Genomic DNA, 15948 nt, shown 5'->3' with positions numbered 1-15948 from the left:
TATAGGGTGCGCTGTAATTGTTTTTACTGGCATCGCTTAAGGATATGTAAGAGGGGTTGTGTTAGCAGACACAAACACACACAAATAGATGGTGGCACGTGCTCACAGGCACACGCAGTCACACACGTCACACACATCCACACCTGTCCCGTGAGAGAGTGTTGCCATACTCTCGAGGCGAGTCAGACTTTCACCAATTTTCAGTAGTAGGACAGGATGGATCTGGTTTACAGGAAATGCCAGAAGGAAGGTGAAAACGTAGGACAGAAAGCCCTAACATGGAAACGACTCAGAGAAAACTCCTGAATTAGGCAAGTCACCGCCGGGAGACAGAGAGAGGACGAGGGTGGGTGGGAATGAGAAGGAAGTGTGTATGAGAGAGAGAGAGGGGAACACTAACAATCACTTCCTATATGTCATACTGGTTGAATGGGTTGAATGGGACTTGAGCGCTGGGAAGGATGCAATTGTTGCGTGCATGTAAAGATCCACAACTTCCCCAAAAATATGTCCAAAACCCCTGAATACCTATGGGCTTCTGAGCAATGCATTTTTGTTTCCTTTTAGATGGGAAGTGACTGACTTGGTGTGAAACTGTTTTACCACTTTGGCTTCTTTTTCCAAGAATAATTGGAGAAGAAAACAAGGACGAATTTTGGGTCGAATCTCTTTTCCCGTCTCTTCCGAGAAACAGTTCCCATAGCTGCTTGTTAGGTAAGGTATTGAGATTTCTCCCCTAGAACCCACAGTATAATTTCATTCACCTGCTTTCATGGCTGTACTTACCAACCAGCTCTCACATTCTCACGTCAGAATTAGACGTTCAAACGTCAAATTTCGAAGTTGTTCCAAAGTCAAATTTGTGTTTAAGGCATTAAGTTTAGGCATTAACTCAGCATTTTTAAGTTTAGGGTTAAGTTCAGGAATTGACTACAAATTGTGAAGGCATTAACTCAGAATGGTTAAGGTAAGGGTTAGGGGCTGGGATAGGCTTAAAACAAAAATATCACTGGATAAGCACTTGCAACCTTTGGAATCAGAGGAAGATGCTTACTTCCATCCATCATCCCTGTCCACAATGCCCGAGCAAAACCCAAACCTACTTGAAGGTAACAGCGCTCACTGTTGCCCCTAGTGGCCGGTTTCCACATCATCTCCCGACATCTTGACGTCTTCAGACATGGATTGACGTTGAATACTAACTTGTATCACAGGTGGTATCACTTGGTTGGTATTTACAGTATGTTTTCATATACAACTCCAGCTGACTGAGAGCAACTTATAAATATTTTTGGTAATCCTGTTTCTTTTAAGTATGCCGAATCTAATTTGTTGCTGCCAAAATCATGTTAGGATGAGATAGGAAGAACTATGAACTTTAATGAAAAGGACAATTGGACCAAGGTCAAACAAACTGTGTGTGTGTTAACGGTTATTCCGCCAACTTACCCTCCAGAAGTATTTCCTGTTGGCCTGTTTGGGGACGTTGTATTTGGTGTAGATGTCACCCTGCAGAGGTCCGAACCGAGTCCCCTGAGGAATGTACTCTTTGCTGAACACGCCTGTCACCTAAACACAAGACAATACATCATCAAACAGTTAGCCTTAGAATCCTATTTCAAGACAGCACAAACCGATCTGGGACCCATGCTATCAAACATTAGAGTCAGTCAAACAGTGCCAGTTCCTTAAGACAGCCTTGACCATAGAAATAGAGTTACTAGAAGCATGAGGGTACAGTCATTTTGCTGTGGCCTGAGGAACTTCTTCTGTTCTACCAATTTTATTACTATGGCCTTGACATGTTGACCCAGACGGGAGCTCTGATCTTCTCTCCTGAGCTCCAAGGTGACTCGCTTTCTTCCTCTTGCCTAATGAGTTAAATTAATGAAGGGAATTGCACTTTCTCTGACCTGCTGACTGTCCTCGTAAACACCATTGACTTAAAGCCAATTTATGCTTGACCTGACAATGTGGTTGGAGGCACCGTATGGATGGTGTGACGCAATTGCGGAGCCTCCGGAGCCATGCAGAGGCCAAATTGAGCTCTGTACCGCATCGCTGTGCGCCGACCAAGTGTTTTAACAATGCGGAGGGGTCCGTATAGCTCTGCATTGACAGTATAAACACGGACTCACTTCCATGACAACTTGCTTCACAACAGCTCAGCAATGCTCAAGAAGTATAAATGCCCTGACTTCTGCAGAGGCCGTATTGCAGTGAACGCTCTACGGCCGCTGCAGATGTTGGATTGACCATGCAGAGCCTTTTACAGGGACAGAGACAGAACATAAATTACCTAACTCAGCTCACCGCAGCCCCTGCTGGTGAGAATGACCACCAGACTCTGTAGTGCCTGGACTCTTTCTGGTACGTGTTCAATGTCTACACTCTGACTAAGAGTTTACCAGACTCAAGTTACACACGTATATGAAGTAAAGAAAAAAAAACGCATCCACAGTTAACTCAAGAGCTGGGATAAGGAAACAGGTAAATAACTACAGTAGACTAACTCTCTCCCCTGAGCCTTGACAGCCAGGAATAGCAACCTGACTCATACTTCAATAGGGATTCTTTAGAAAGTACTGGAAGTTTGAATAAGGCACATTGGCAGGGAGCATCTGTGAGACGCACCCATAGCTTGGGGGTCTTAAGGGGCTTTGTCTTGAAGATCTGTTGAGTCCTGGCCAGGGGGTGACGGAGGGTGAGACGAGAGTGAGTGTGACAGGGACATTGTGTGGCCCCGTTTTAGTGTGACTAATGAATGAGCTGCGACAGGGCTGCTGATTAACGACTGCTCAGCCAGGTTTATAAGAAGACGAGGAAGGAGGGAGGGGGGAAGGAGTAGAGGAGTATCACTCGCTTCTTGACTGGACCACGCCACCACTCTCCCTCCCACCTTCCCCCCTAACTGTCCCTGCTCGGAATAGGTCCTCTCGCAGCCAGGAAATACAGCCTGTGACGATGCCTGCCCTGCGCCCCAAACGAAAGTTAATCGTTGGAGCTTAACCTACTTACCCACCTCCTCCCCTCACCCGCTCAGCCCCCCCCTCCCCCCTCAGCTGTTTACTGAGAAGGCTTTCCAGTAGATGTTGGAACATTGCTGTGGGGACTTGCTTCCATTCAGCCACAAGAGCATTGGTGAGGTCGGGCACTGATGTTGGGCGATTAGGCCTGGCTCGCAGTCGGCGTTCCAATTCAGCCCAAAAATGTTTGATGGGGTGAGGTCAGGGCTCTGTGCAGGCCAGTGAAGTTCTTCCACACTGATTTCGACAAACCATTTCTGTATGGACCTCGCTTTGTGCACAGGGGCATTGTCATGCTGAAACAGGAAAAGGCCTTCCACAAACTGTTCCCACAAAGTTGAAAGCACAGAATTGTCTAGAATGTCATTGTATGCTGTTGCATAAAATATTTCCCTTCACTGGATCTAAGGGGCCTAACCTGAACCATGAAAAACAGCCACAGACCATTATTCCTCCTTCAACAAAAATGATAGTTGGCGCTATGCATTGGGGCAGGAGCGTTCTCCTAGCATCCGCCAAACCCAGATTCGTCTGTCGGATGGTGAGGCGTGATTCATCACTCCAGAGAACGCGTTTCCGCTGCTCCAGAGTCTAATGGCAGCGAGCTTTACACTACTCCTGCCGACAGTTGGCATTGCGCATTGTGATCTTAGGCTTGTGTGCTGCTGCTCGGCCATGGAAACTCATTTCATGAAGCTCCCGACGAACAGTTCTTGTGGTGACGCTGCCTCTGGAAGCAGAGGCAGTTTGGAACTCGGTAGGGAGTGTTGCAACCGAGGACAGCAGATTTTTATGCGCTATACACTTCAGCACTCGGCGGTCCCGTTCTGTGAGCGTGTGTGGCCTACCACTTCGTGGCTGAGCTGTTGTTGCTCCTAGAAGTTTCCACTTCACAATAACAACACTAACAGTTGACCGGGGCATCTCTAGCAGGGAAGAAATTTGACGAACTGACTTGTTGGAAAGGTGGCATCCTATGACGGTGCCATGTTGAAAGTCACTGAGCTCTACAGTAAGGCTGTTCTACTGGCAATGTTTGTCTATGGTGATTGCATGGCTGTGTGCTTGATTTTGTAGACCTGTCAGTAACGGGCATGGCTGAAATAGGCGAATGCACTAATCTGAAGTGTTGTCCACATACTTTTGTATATAAGTATTACATTAGAACTCAAAGAGGACCAAAAAAAGTCATGAAAATGTATTAGTCATTAATAACTTGGTGAACAACTGAAAGAATCCCAGAATTGAAAAGTAGTAATTTTGCATAATCGGCAATCGCCATGACTAAACAATGACTGGTAACAAACAATGGTTGGCAAGGACTAATAAGTACGTGTGAAGTCCCCATAGGTAGTTCAGAGGTTTTATTTTTGATTCAATTGGCATGTGTCTGTTTCCTGTCGATTCACACCCTTTGGCGCTGTGACTTTACCAGGAAAAGCACACACATAAAGGTAAGATGCCAAGACATAAAAACACCATAGGGTATATGGATTCCTCAAGCAAATGCCAACTACTCAGGGGAGAAATTGACATGATGCCATTATCAGAACGGAAACTTCTGAGGGTACAAAGCCAGCCTTACCAAAAGACTGTAACATGTTTGAAATGTTGTACTTTACACGTGTGTTTTAGTGAGACACTCATATTAAAAAGTTGTGCTTACAAGTGCAAGTAACGTATCTTTCTTGCATGCAAGTACAGTGGAGTTGAGGGTCACTTTGCCTCTGCTGAAACAGGAAAAGAGTTCTCACAACCACTTGGTGTGAAAGTGAAGTCTTTCAACTTGCTACATCTGGTTTGGCTGATGTTTGTGAGGGTGGAAGGAGACTAACAAAGCCATATAAAAGCTTACCATGCGTTCATAACCACAGTTTTCACACCTCTCGCGGGCCTAGGCAGAAAACGCAGCAGAGAGAGGAAGAAAAGAGACGCTCATAGCTAAAGGAGGGAAATCTAAGCGTTGCTCGGATGAAAATACTGAGAGAAGAAGGAAGGAACCGTATGCTCACTTAACCACACGAAAAGTGAAGATTGACCAAGTGTCACGATTGGGTGGAGAGACAGACCCAGGCGCAGCGTGCTCTGAGTTCCACATATTTTATTTAGTGAAACTTACAAAAGGAAACAAACAATTAACCGTAACAGAGGTGCTACATGCGCTAACTCAAAACAAGATCCCACAAAACACAGTGGGGAAATGGCTGCCTAAATATGATCCCCAATCAGAGACAACGATAAACAGTTGCCTCTGATTGGGAACCATACCAGGCCAACATAGAAATAAAGCACCTAGATAGAAACACCTCCCCTAGTCACACCCCGACCTAACCAAAATAGAGAATAAAAAGACTCTCTATGGTCAGGGCGTGACACCAAGTGAGAAGTATGCGAGAGAGAATTACAGCCTTTTTTTCCAAAAAAGAGAGAGACGACTTTTCTGCCACAATTTTAAGTTCACTTTTCACAAGAGCATGGTGTACATTTTAGGACACCCTCGGCCTAAAACCTCACACCTCAGATCCCTTCTCTAGTGAGTCATAATAAGGCCATGCCAGTCAGCTGATTCACTGACACTCATAGCCTGGAAATATTGTGTAGAAGACTGATTCACCTAAATGGAGGAAAACGAGGGATGGAGAGGGGAGGGGGAAGGAGGGCAAGAGCGGGAACTGTTGATGTGATTATACGGCTCAGGTTGGATCACCTGGATGCAGCTGAGCTGATCCCTGACTTCTTGTTAGGTAGGTGGATGACTACCATGGGGTTAAGATACATGACCCTTATGCCTGTTTGTGGTTGGAAGATCCTGGCAGTGAAGAAACTAAGGTGATTGTGATGCAACATGGAAAAGACACATAATGACAAGGTATTTATTTCAGTATTGCAGCTACCTGTTCACGGAAATGTGTGTGTGTGTTGACCCAGAGACATGATTGTAATACTGACCTAGAGACATGGTAACGGTAAAGAGGCTAGCGGCTTTAACCGGTGCACACATGAGATGGCCATTGTGACACTGAACAGACCAGGAATGGAATGGAAAACTCTTGCTTGCACCTAACATGAGCCTTGACCACAACTTGTCATTAACCTCTGACTGTCCCAGATTAATTCAGACTTAATTAATAGAGTATGTAAGAAAGACATTGTGCATCACAGTAAATGTCAATACACAAACATGCCACTTGGCTGTGAACATGTACTGTGTTCCCCTCCTGGTTCTAAATCTGGCGCCTTCACAGAAATGCTGATTAATGTGATGTCTGATAAAGATCTTACCTCATTCTCTGTGCTGTACTCAAAGGTGAGGTTGCGGGGTATGGACGTCATGGCTTTGGGCACACCAAAGCTGGGGTCCGACACCTGGTCAGGGACGATGTAGGTGCAGTTGAGGGCAAAGTCGTCCTCTCGCCACTCACTCATATCTGGGGCTGTCTCCAGCTTCATCTTAACACTCTTTGTGTTGATTCTCTCTTCCCCACTGGACTTGGTTTGGGGTGCTTTGGTACGGTGTTACTTTGGTGATACTTTGGTTTTCTTGGGGGCCCTCGTCTTTAGATGCGTTGGTTAAAGCTTGAGGTCTGGAAGAGAGAAAAGGGAGAGAAGGGGTCTCATGCTACTTTATCCTAGCATGAATAAAATGGTATGTTTGAATTCACTAGTGACACTAGTGGAATTCCTTTTGCTTTGCTTCTTGTTGTCACTTGTCATTGTCACTTGATAAGCAAAACACTGTACTGTCAGAATTGATTGAAAGTGACTTAATCCCAGTGCATGATAGGGTGTTGACAATGTTTGTCGTCGTCAATATAATCCTTGGAGCAGCAATATATTGCAAAAAGGCAACAGAACCACTGAATGACAAAATGATCAGCAATATAATTCAGCCAAAACATCATCAAGATAATAACTTATTGTTCAATACCAGAACTGTGAATCAAGTCAACATGCTTAATTTCACCAAAAATCTATGCAGCTTTTCCATTCAACCCAGCAAAAATATTCAACATATCCCAAGCCCCAATATTAATCTCAATATCGCCAAGGATGATCAAATCCAATCCAAATCCTAGTCCATCAAGTAAGTGTAAACAAGTCAACTCCATTTCTCAACCCCCCCCGTTGTTGACCATGAGTTATTTTCCCAATCCAAACTCAATTAGACGCAAGAGGTCAAGCCCATTCGGTGCTGTTCATTCACTGTTCATTCACTCAGCATTGACTCAAATACAAAAGTTCACAATTACTGTATTTGGCATATTGCTTAAACACCTTCCTTCTAAAACAATGCATTGTCATACAGGCACAAAATAGGAAGCCGTTGACAATTACTTTTAGACAATGATTTTGCTGTGGGATCATCATCTCTTTGGTAAGGTCCTCCCTCGCTTCCTCGCTTTTTCTTGTCTTCTACTATTTCCAGTGTCACTCTCGCTTTGTTTTTCCAGGAATTCCTCCCCGTAAGATCCTTAGGGTATCCAGGCTGTGCCCACTTTGCCTCTGCCACCAAAACTCCTGAGCCACCGTTGGGCAAGGCTTTTTACCCCGTCCTCTCGTCCAATGAGAAGCTGCCGTTGGCCATGTGACTGAGAGGATTAGTTGGACGTGCGCCAATTGACACACAACTGGTGGCTTTGGACAATTGCCTGAATGTACACTTGGCCTCAAGTGACCATGCACACACACGCGAACACACACACACAAATACCCCGCGGGCCACATAAGACATATGAATGAATGAAAGAAGGAAGAGCAGATGGCTGGCTTGTGGCCACTGACCAACACACTGATAGACTTTTGCGTGGTTTGGCCCTTAACGAGCAATCTGATCTGGTGGAACGACGTCCTCAGCCCCTCACCTTGACCTACAAGTTCATGGTCTCCTCAATCCCCCAGATCACACACACATACTTTTTTAAAATTCATAATAAAACATTTAGGTGCAAAGGACCCTGAACGGTCACACACAAGTACACACACACACACACACACACTTCAAATATTTTATTTGGATTCACAATAAAGCACAGAGGTGCAAAGGATCATCAGCGGTCATACATTTGGAGGGTGAGTGTGAACTTGGAGGGTTCTTCAGAAGAACAATCAGAGTTCACACACATGCGTGCGCAAACCCTCAACCTTCCCTGTAACAGGAGAGAGAGAAAGACCATATTAGAGAGACATATTTCCCTCGGATTACACAGATCCACAAAGAATTCGAAAACAAACCCGATTTTGATAACCTTCCGTATCTACTGGGTGAAATACCACAGTGTGCCATCACAGCAGCAAGATTTGGACCTGTTGCTACAAGAAAAGGTCAACCAGTGAAGAACAAACACCATTGTAAATACAACCCATATTTATGCTTATTTATTTTCCATTTTGTACTTTAACCATTTGTACATCGTTACAGCACTGTATATATACATAATATGACTTTTGTATTGTGTTTATTCTTCTGGAACTTCTGTGAGTGTAATGTTTACTGTTAATTTTTATTGTTTATTTCACTTTTGTATATTATCTACTTCACTTGCTTTGGCAACGTTAACATATGTTTCCCATGCCAATAAAGCCCCTTGAATTGAATTGAAAGAGAGAGGGTCAGCACCTCAGATGAGCGTCCCTTTCGTTTCAGTCTACTTTGAACAAATGTCCTCTGTTTAGAGAGTTAGGTAGCCTGTGCTCCACACTAAAGGTAGCCAGGCCAGGAAAACAACATATGAAAGCTGAAAAGAAAATGGAATCTGAATTTTTCAAGACTGTCAATTGAACCGACACAAATGCGGTAACAAAGTTACAGCGAGCCTGTGACATCCATTGCACTGTGAAATGACTGTAAATTGTTGTAAGAACTTACTGGATAATTGGAAGCGGGGAGTCAATGTAAAATTCTATGCCTCTAGGTTGATTCCTCTAGATTTTTACAGGAAAACCTCGGGAACTGAACGAATATAAAATAAATAAAAAATTCTGGCAAAAATGAAGTAGTTAGTACATCTTACGTTGAAATATATACATATGAAAATATTATTTATATATAGTTCATAAATAGTTGATCATGTTTATTTATATAGTCTGGATTATAAGAAGGACTTCCCGTATTTGATTTTATGAATCTTATGCGTACATGTGTTGTGTTGGGGTATAAGGCATGTGTGCATATTATGTGTATATATTTCTGTCTAGCCCCCTGAAACACATGGACATCAGTTTGTGGCATAGACATCCTGTGAGGTGACGGTACTCCAATCTTAGCTGTACTGTCTTTGTCTAACACCTTCAAGACAGAGGATTTTTGGTAACACTTTCTATGAACCATCAGTGTTATTAATGCTTGTATAGGATATACGCCACTGTGATGTCTTATAGCACGTTTTCTTGGTAACACTTTATTTTTAGAGCCTGACCGATATATATAGTTTCATCTATATTATCGGCCGATATTGGCCTTTTACCGATATATTGATATCGGCCGATAATTCTACCGATAACCAATATTCAATAAATGGGATGGAAAAAAAAGTGAATCTCATGCTTATCTGAACACTAGCGCCCATTCTCGTTGACATTATTGTCACAATGTGAGAAATCAACATTTGAAGAAATTTCTTGGACAATTACTGTTTCGGATGGAAATTTAAGAGAACATGGTGTGGAAAAATGTAACTTTTTAATTTCCCCGCTGTAAAACACTAAATCTGCAAATATATCGGTATCGGTAAGTTTTCTTTTTTTCTTTTCTTTTTTTACCCCTTTTTCTAATTGGTTAAATTAAACACGACCCCTGCTTCTTGACACACTGCTCGCTTAACCCGGAAGCCAGCCGCCCCAATGTGTCGGAGGAAGCACCGTCCAACTGGCGACCGTGTCAGTGTGCATGCACCTGGCCCACCATAGAAGTCACTAGAGCGCGATGGGACAAGGACATCCCGTCCAGCCAAACCCTCCCCTAACCCAGACGACGCTGGGCCAATTTTGCGCCCCCTCATGGGTCTGCCAGTTGCGGCCAGCTGCCACACAGTCTAGAATCAAAACAGGATCTGTAGTGACACAGCTGTGCTGTGCCACTCGGGACGCGGTATCGGTAAGTTTTGTCCCACAAAAAAATCTGCATCTGAACATATAGGTTGGGCTCTACTTTCTATGAACCACCAGTGTTAATAAGTGTTAGTAGTACTTGTATAGGATATACGTCTATAGCATGTCTTACAGCAAGTCTTACAATTCACTATAGAGTGCTAGAATCACTTTAAGCAAATTGATAACGCAGATGGTTCACGGTGAGAAACAGAATCAATAACAAACAAATCTTTCAGAATCCCAGAAATGTTGGTCAATCAAAGTTGGATTTTGTATATACAGGAACTTAATGCATGGGAAAATGAAGAAGAAGAAACGGTGTTCAGTTGGTTGTTAGTGTCAATGGTCATATGTCATACAATCACTCAACCAGACCTTCTCCTAGGCTTCATGAATTCCCATGGGATCAGAGCAATATATCCTCCAGGGTGAGAGTCAGGATAACTAACTAATCAACTTAGGTCTTCCTACGCATGCACATGGATGGAGCTTGGGCTGTAGGCCCAAGAGAAAGGCGGAACACCCTTTGTCGTGCTTGTGCGTACATGTGTTGTGTTGGGGTTTAGGGCATGTGTGCATATTATGTCCATATATTTCGTAAGTATTTCCCTGCTTGCGTTGGGTAGCATTTAGTTGACTTCACTATAAGTATATACAGTATATTTCGTTTCTTTGTCCTGCATGTCACTGTGTGTCTGTCTGTCTTGCACCACCTGTTCTTAACTTGCCCAGTGAAACAATAGCTAAATTGGCTGCCATCTGGCAAAACGTCTATTCGAGGAGTGCTGGGCGCTTCACTGTTCCGTGTGTATGAGGGAGTTGGGGGGACCCTAAAGTTCTTTAAGCTTCTTTCCCCCGGCGGCTAATATCTCTAGTAAGCAGACTGTCTGAGATGAGGCTCAGGACAGGGAGGCTCAGCGTGATGCTTGGCAGATCTCCCTCTCTTTCTCTCTCCTTCCCTCCCCTCTCCTGTCCGGGGTGATGCTCCAGTTGCACTTTTCCAGGAGCAGCAGCGTTGCCTACCTTCTAAGACCTGGGCTTGGGGAAGGAGGGAGGAAGGGAGGAAGAGAGCAAGCTGTGGTAGCCCAAGCAAAAGTTTGAAACAGGTGAAAGACAACAGTTAGTGAATCATACAGTACCACTTATGTACCATTTCAAGCTAGAAGGATGTTTCACTAATTTGCACCTGACTAACAGTTGGCGATAATGAAAATCTAGTATCTTACTGGACTTACAAGGTTGTGTCTAACAGAGACAAAAGATGCACATCTGCTTTGGTAAAACATTTAAATGGAATTCATCACGACTGATCTTGTTATACAGTAAAGTTTAGGGGACTATGCGGTAGGCTTGGGGGGCACCTGCCCCCAGCCCAGACGTTCCAAACACCCACTGAAGGCAATTAACGTGTAACTCTTAAATGAATCCCATTCATTATCCATCTAACCCCTAACCTCCTCCAAAACCAGCCCCCACCTCACCTCACCAATCTAACCCATGCCCCCGTTCACCCCCCTCACCGTCTCAACTGTAACCATACAGGACCTCCAGAGGGGCCACAGCAGGGAGGCAAGTTCATTCACGGTCACCCCCCCCCCCCCCCCCCCCCAATTTACAAAATGATAAGCACTTATACACACTCAATGAGACACACACTGTTGCATAAAGCACACTAAGAACTCCCAGATACAGAACAGTACACACATACCAAAATACACCCACAGACACAGATAATGCTTTAGCTGAACTAGAGGCAGCATGTCAGCACAGTTCACATGAATGTAGGATGACTTAGAAAATGAGCCATTCTCTCCTCTTTCATCTCTCCCTTTGTGTTTTATCAATTTATCAGATCACTTTATCAGTGTGGGGGCCACCTGCCAACGCACCACCATAACAACATACACTGAGTGTACAAAACATTAGCAATAACTGCTCTTTCCATGACATAGACTGACCAGGTGAGTCCAGGTGAAACTATTATCTCTTCATGTCACTTGTTAAATCCTCTTCAATCAGTGTAGATGAAGTGGAGGAGACAGGTTAAAGAAGGATTTTTAAGTCTTGAGACATGGAACGTGTATGTGTGCCATTCACAGGGTGCCTTTGAAAAGGTTATGGTAGTCGTTGCCGGGAGCATCAGTTTGAGTGTGTCAAGAACTGCGACGCTGCTGGGTTTTTCACACTCAACCGTTTCCTGTGTGTATCAAGAATGGTCCACCATCCAAAGGACATCCAGCCAACTTGACACGACTGTGGTGTGAAACTTAATATTATGAAGGTGTTCCTAATGTTTTGTAAACTCACTGCAGTCTTAAGATACCATTTTCTAACATGCTTTATGAGTCAATAGCAATGGAATAAACAACCTAAGGAACTTTTAGTTTGCACGGGGAGTTATGTCATGTTTAAATCATGTCAAAAATCATAAAAACCGTTACAAGAGTTTCAGGTGAATTTATTTGCTTGTTGATACACTGTATAACACTTGACTTAATTCAGCAGATGACATTAGACGGGCAGTACTCGTAACATGGCAAAGGGATTTATTCGTTGCTACAATAAACAATGAAGTAGTTCCTAATAATGTGTCGGTGGTTCTCTAGAGGGGCAGTTAAAGACTAGCAGGATTAAGACAACTAGGGGGATGATTTGCTGTCCGAAAGAGGAGAAGAAGCAGATTAAATATCGAGAATTAGGTCAAAGTGATGATGATGGCTAGAAGGAGGGAGCAGAAGGAGGAGGAGGAGGAGGTGGGGAGGATTGGGGTCAGAGAAACTAATTGCGTTAACACTGGACTGGAGAATGCCAAGAAATAAGTGGCGAGGGAGAGAGAGAGAGAGGAGGGACTAAGAGATATGTTGTGTTAATTAGTGATGTGTGAAGTCAGGTAACCTCATCACCTGTACTTCACCTGCCTTGCTCCCTGGGCGTGTCTGTCTGGGGGTTGTCCGCTGCCCAGACACGACTGAATCAGCACAGGGTGTTCTATTTGTTTGCCCTCCTCTTTTCCTCTTCTTCCTCTTGTTCTTTTTTCCATTTCTCCACCAGCCTAATTAGCAGACACTTTTATTGATCCACGGGATTTGGGCCCAAATCCTCCCTGTCTAACAGACGGATCTGTGGTAAAGTTGTTCTGGGGGTCTTTGGTCGTCACCCCTGTAGACGAGCCCACATGTTAACCCCTAGCCCATGCAGACAGTGGAACACCCCTCATCCCCTTCTGAGGGGATGTTTTGGAGTTGGGCCGCACGTGGGTGGCATGTGGATAAAGCCTGTGTTTTCTAATTAGCGCGGGGTTTGGGTTTGTGCTAATACCACCCATAAGCTACAACTGTCATGATGCCAAATCTTACCAAAAATCAAATACTGGGGACCTATAGTAAAATAAACAATACAGCATGTCCCAACTTAAAAATAATGGTTTTGACACATAAAGACAGTAGCTAGCATGAGCTAGCATGTGCTGTCCCAAGCTAACACAAATCAAATAGTTTTGTCACATAGAAAAAAAAACTGCCAGCTAGCCATTCCCTGCAGTCAATGACCAAAAGCGCCCTATTTGGCCTCATGGGTGAAATGTTATTCATATTTTTTATAATTTCATAATTAATAATGTTTTTTGTTGTTGTTTGTTTTACAATGAAAATCTGTTGTTTGTGTGTCAAAAAGTTTTGCTATATTTCAGTCTTCTGTGATGCATATAAAGTGTAATATTGGGATGCAAATTCAAAATGGAATACATTTCAACTCTATATCTGACATGGTACAGGTGTCTTCTTTTTTGTAAGTCCATAACCATGTCTGTGCGGTGTATACTTTTGCTTTTAAGACTATCAAGAATCACTCTGTGTGACCGTGATTTATCCCACTGCGGTTGTCACGTCCTGATCTGTTTCACCTATCTGTGTGCTTGTCTCCACCCCCCTCCAGGTGTCGCCCATCTTCCCCATTATCCCCAGTGCATTTATACCTGTGTTCTCTGTTCGCTTTGCCCGTCAAGCCGACCAGCATTTTTCCCCCTTGCGCCTGTCTTTTTCTATAGTTCCTGTTTTCTAGTTTTCCTGGTTTTGACCATTTTGCCTACCTGCCGTTCTGTACCTTGTCACACCGCCCTGGATTATTGACCTCTGCCTGCCCTGAGACCGCCTGCCGTTCTGTACCTTTTGACTCTGATCTAGATTACTGACCTCTGCCTGCCCTTGACCTGTCGTTTTGCCTGCCCCTGTTCTAGTAATAAACTTTTGTTACTTCGACACTGCTTCTGGGTCTTCCCGGAAATGTGATAGCAGTAAAAGGTTAAGGAGCTTGTATTAGCATGTGCATGCTCCAGCTAACAAAAACAGAATAAACATAGTAAAAACAATGAAAGTTGGCTAGACTGAACATGCTAATTCCAGTGAACTAAAATTGAATGGTGCACACAAAAGCAAAGTTGGATAGCTAGTTACCGTGTGCTTGCCTAAGCTACCAAAACTCTAGGCCTAATGGCTTTGAATTGTGGAAGTTAGCTAACTTGTGTCAGTAGTGTAAGCTAGCCGGTTAACAAAAACAGTTACATTAACCAGCATGAGCTAACCGCAATCTGAGGGCACAGGCACCACGCAACACCTCCTGCCACTACTTCCTCTGTACTGAGAAATGGTTAGAAAGTTGAGAGAATTTACATCTCTGATACATTCATAGCCTACAATCATACCCTTCAGCTCAGTCTCTTTGAAAATACCCCCTTAAAAGCTAGTTTACACCACTCTTAGAAGTATCCCACAAGGCAGCTGCTAGTGTGGTATACTGTACAGTGTGCTGGTAGAAGTTCCTGAATCTAAACAGTATATATTAATTATCTACATGTATGAGTTTAGCCTAGAAGCCACACCATCGCAATGTTAGAGATATAGTCTATTGTAAAAGTGTTAGTGGATTAACTTGTGCCATGCTGTCTCCAACTACTGTAACTGAGCTCAGACAAAGAGATTTTAGCTATGCTACCACACGGATAGCATTTAGCTGTAGATTGCCAAGATAAATGATACTTAGATCCCAAGACCAATACTATCACAGACCATTGTTGTATTACTTGTATTGCTGGTAATGTCATTAGGCAATGCTAGCACCGGTGCGTGGTCTTACAACTGTAGACTAGACGATGACTCTGCAGATAGGAGTGCTGTATAGTTGCCTGTTTAAATAAAGGTCAAATTAAAAAATGTCAAATCTCATATTGAATTTATGACCACAATGATAATCAAAATAGTCAATATAATATGGAATCACATTATCTCGTCAGTCCCCCATGCTCTACGCTGAGAGTAGAGTATGACTGATCACAATGCTCCCTTCACAGTGTGTGTGTTTGTGTCTGTGTGTGTGTGTCTGTGTGTGTTTGAGTTTTGCAATTAACTGACAGTGTAACGAGTGGACACAGCATATATGCTCTGAGCTCTTTCTTTCTTTCCCTCTCTCGTTATCTGTTCGTGTCTTTTTTCAGTGCCATAATATGGTCTCCACATCATCCCTTAACTTGGCATCCTCTCCCTCTCAGGCTGTCTTGTGGCTTCTCTATAATCTGACTGGCTAATCCCGGTACAAATTGGCAGGCTACCTGACTGTATGTGTTAGCCCATTAGCCCATATGCTAACGGGGGGACCACTGTCTCAACGGCCTATCTGGCTCTAACTGCTTTCATAACCACGCAACTGTCTGTGGCCTGGTCCACTTTCCTCCCCACTGAATCCAGCCTCACCACACCTTGGTTACAGCAGGCCAGTTAGGGCTGCATGCATGCTGACTGATCGATCAATCAGTTTGCTAACAGAGTTACAGTATGGCGGT

The 15948-nt window shown here is 43.8% G+C and overlaps 1 protein-coding gene across 1 annotated transcript; it reads right to left on the bottom strand.

The window, feature by feature from the left end:
• Positions 1–1155: 1155 nt before the first annotated feature.
• On the bottom strand, positions 1156–7558 carry LOC115175984 (PR domain zinc finger protein 1-like). The gene is made up of 3 exons (XM_029735695.1): positions 7362–7558; positions 6309–6610; positions 1156–1569 (listed from the first exon to the last, which is right to left on the bottom strand). Exons 2-3 carry the CDS (start codon positions 6474–6476, stop codon positions 1426–1428), a joined length of 312 nt encoding a protein of 103 aa, XP_029591555.1. The 5' UTR covers positions 6477–6610; positions 7362–7558; the 3' UTR covers positions 1156–1425.
• Positions 7559–15948: the final 8390 nt, after the last annotated feature.

Source organism: Salmo trutta, chromosome 36 (genome assembly GCF_901001165.1).
Source record: "Salmo trutta chromosome 36, fSalTru1.1, whole genome shotgun sequence".
NCBI lineage: Eukaryota > Metazoa > Chordata > Actinopteri > Salmoniformes > Salmonidae > Salmo > Salmo trutta.
This window is presented reverse-complemented; position numbering and strand designations above follow the sequence as displayed.

Excerpts from the sequence above, each read along its gene's own strand:
- LOC115175984 (XM_029735695.1), bottom strand. The coding sequence starts at position 6,476 with ATGAAGCTGGAGACAGCCCCAGATATGAGTGAGTGGCGAGAGGACGAC. Across the intron at positions 1,570-6,308 it reads AGTACAGCACAGAGAATGAG|GTGACAGGCGTGTTCAGCAA; the intron begins GTAAGATCTTTA and ends TCTTGTGTTTAG.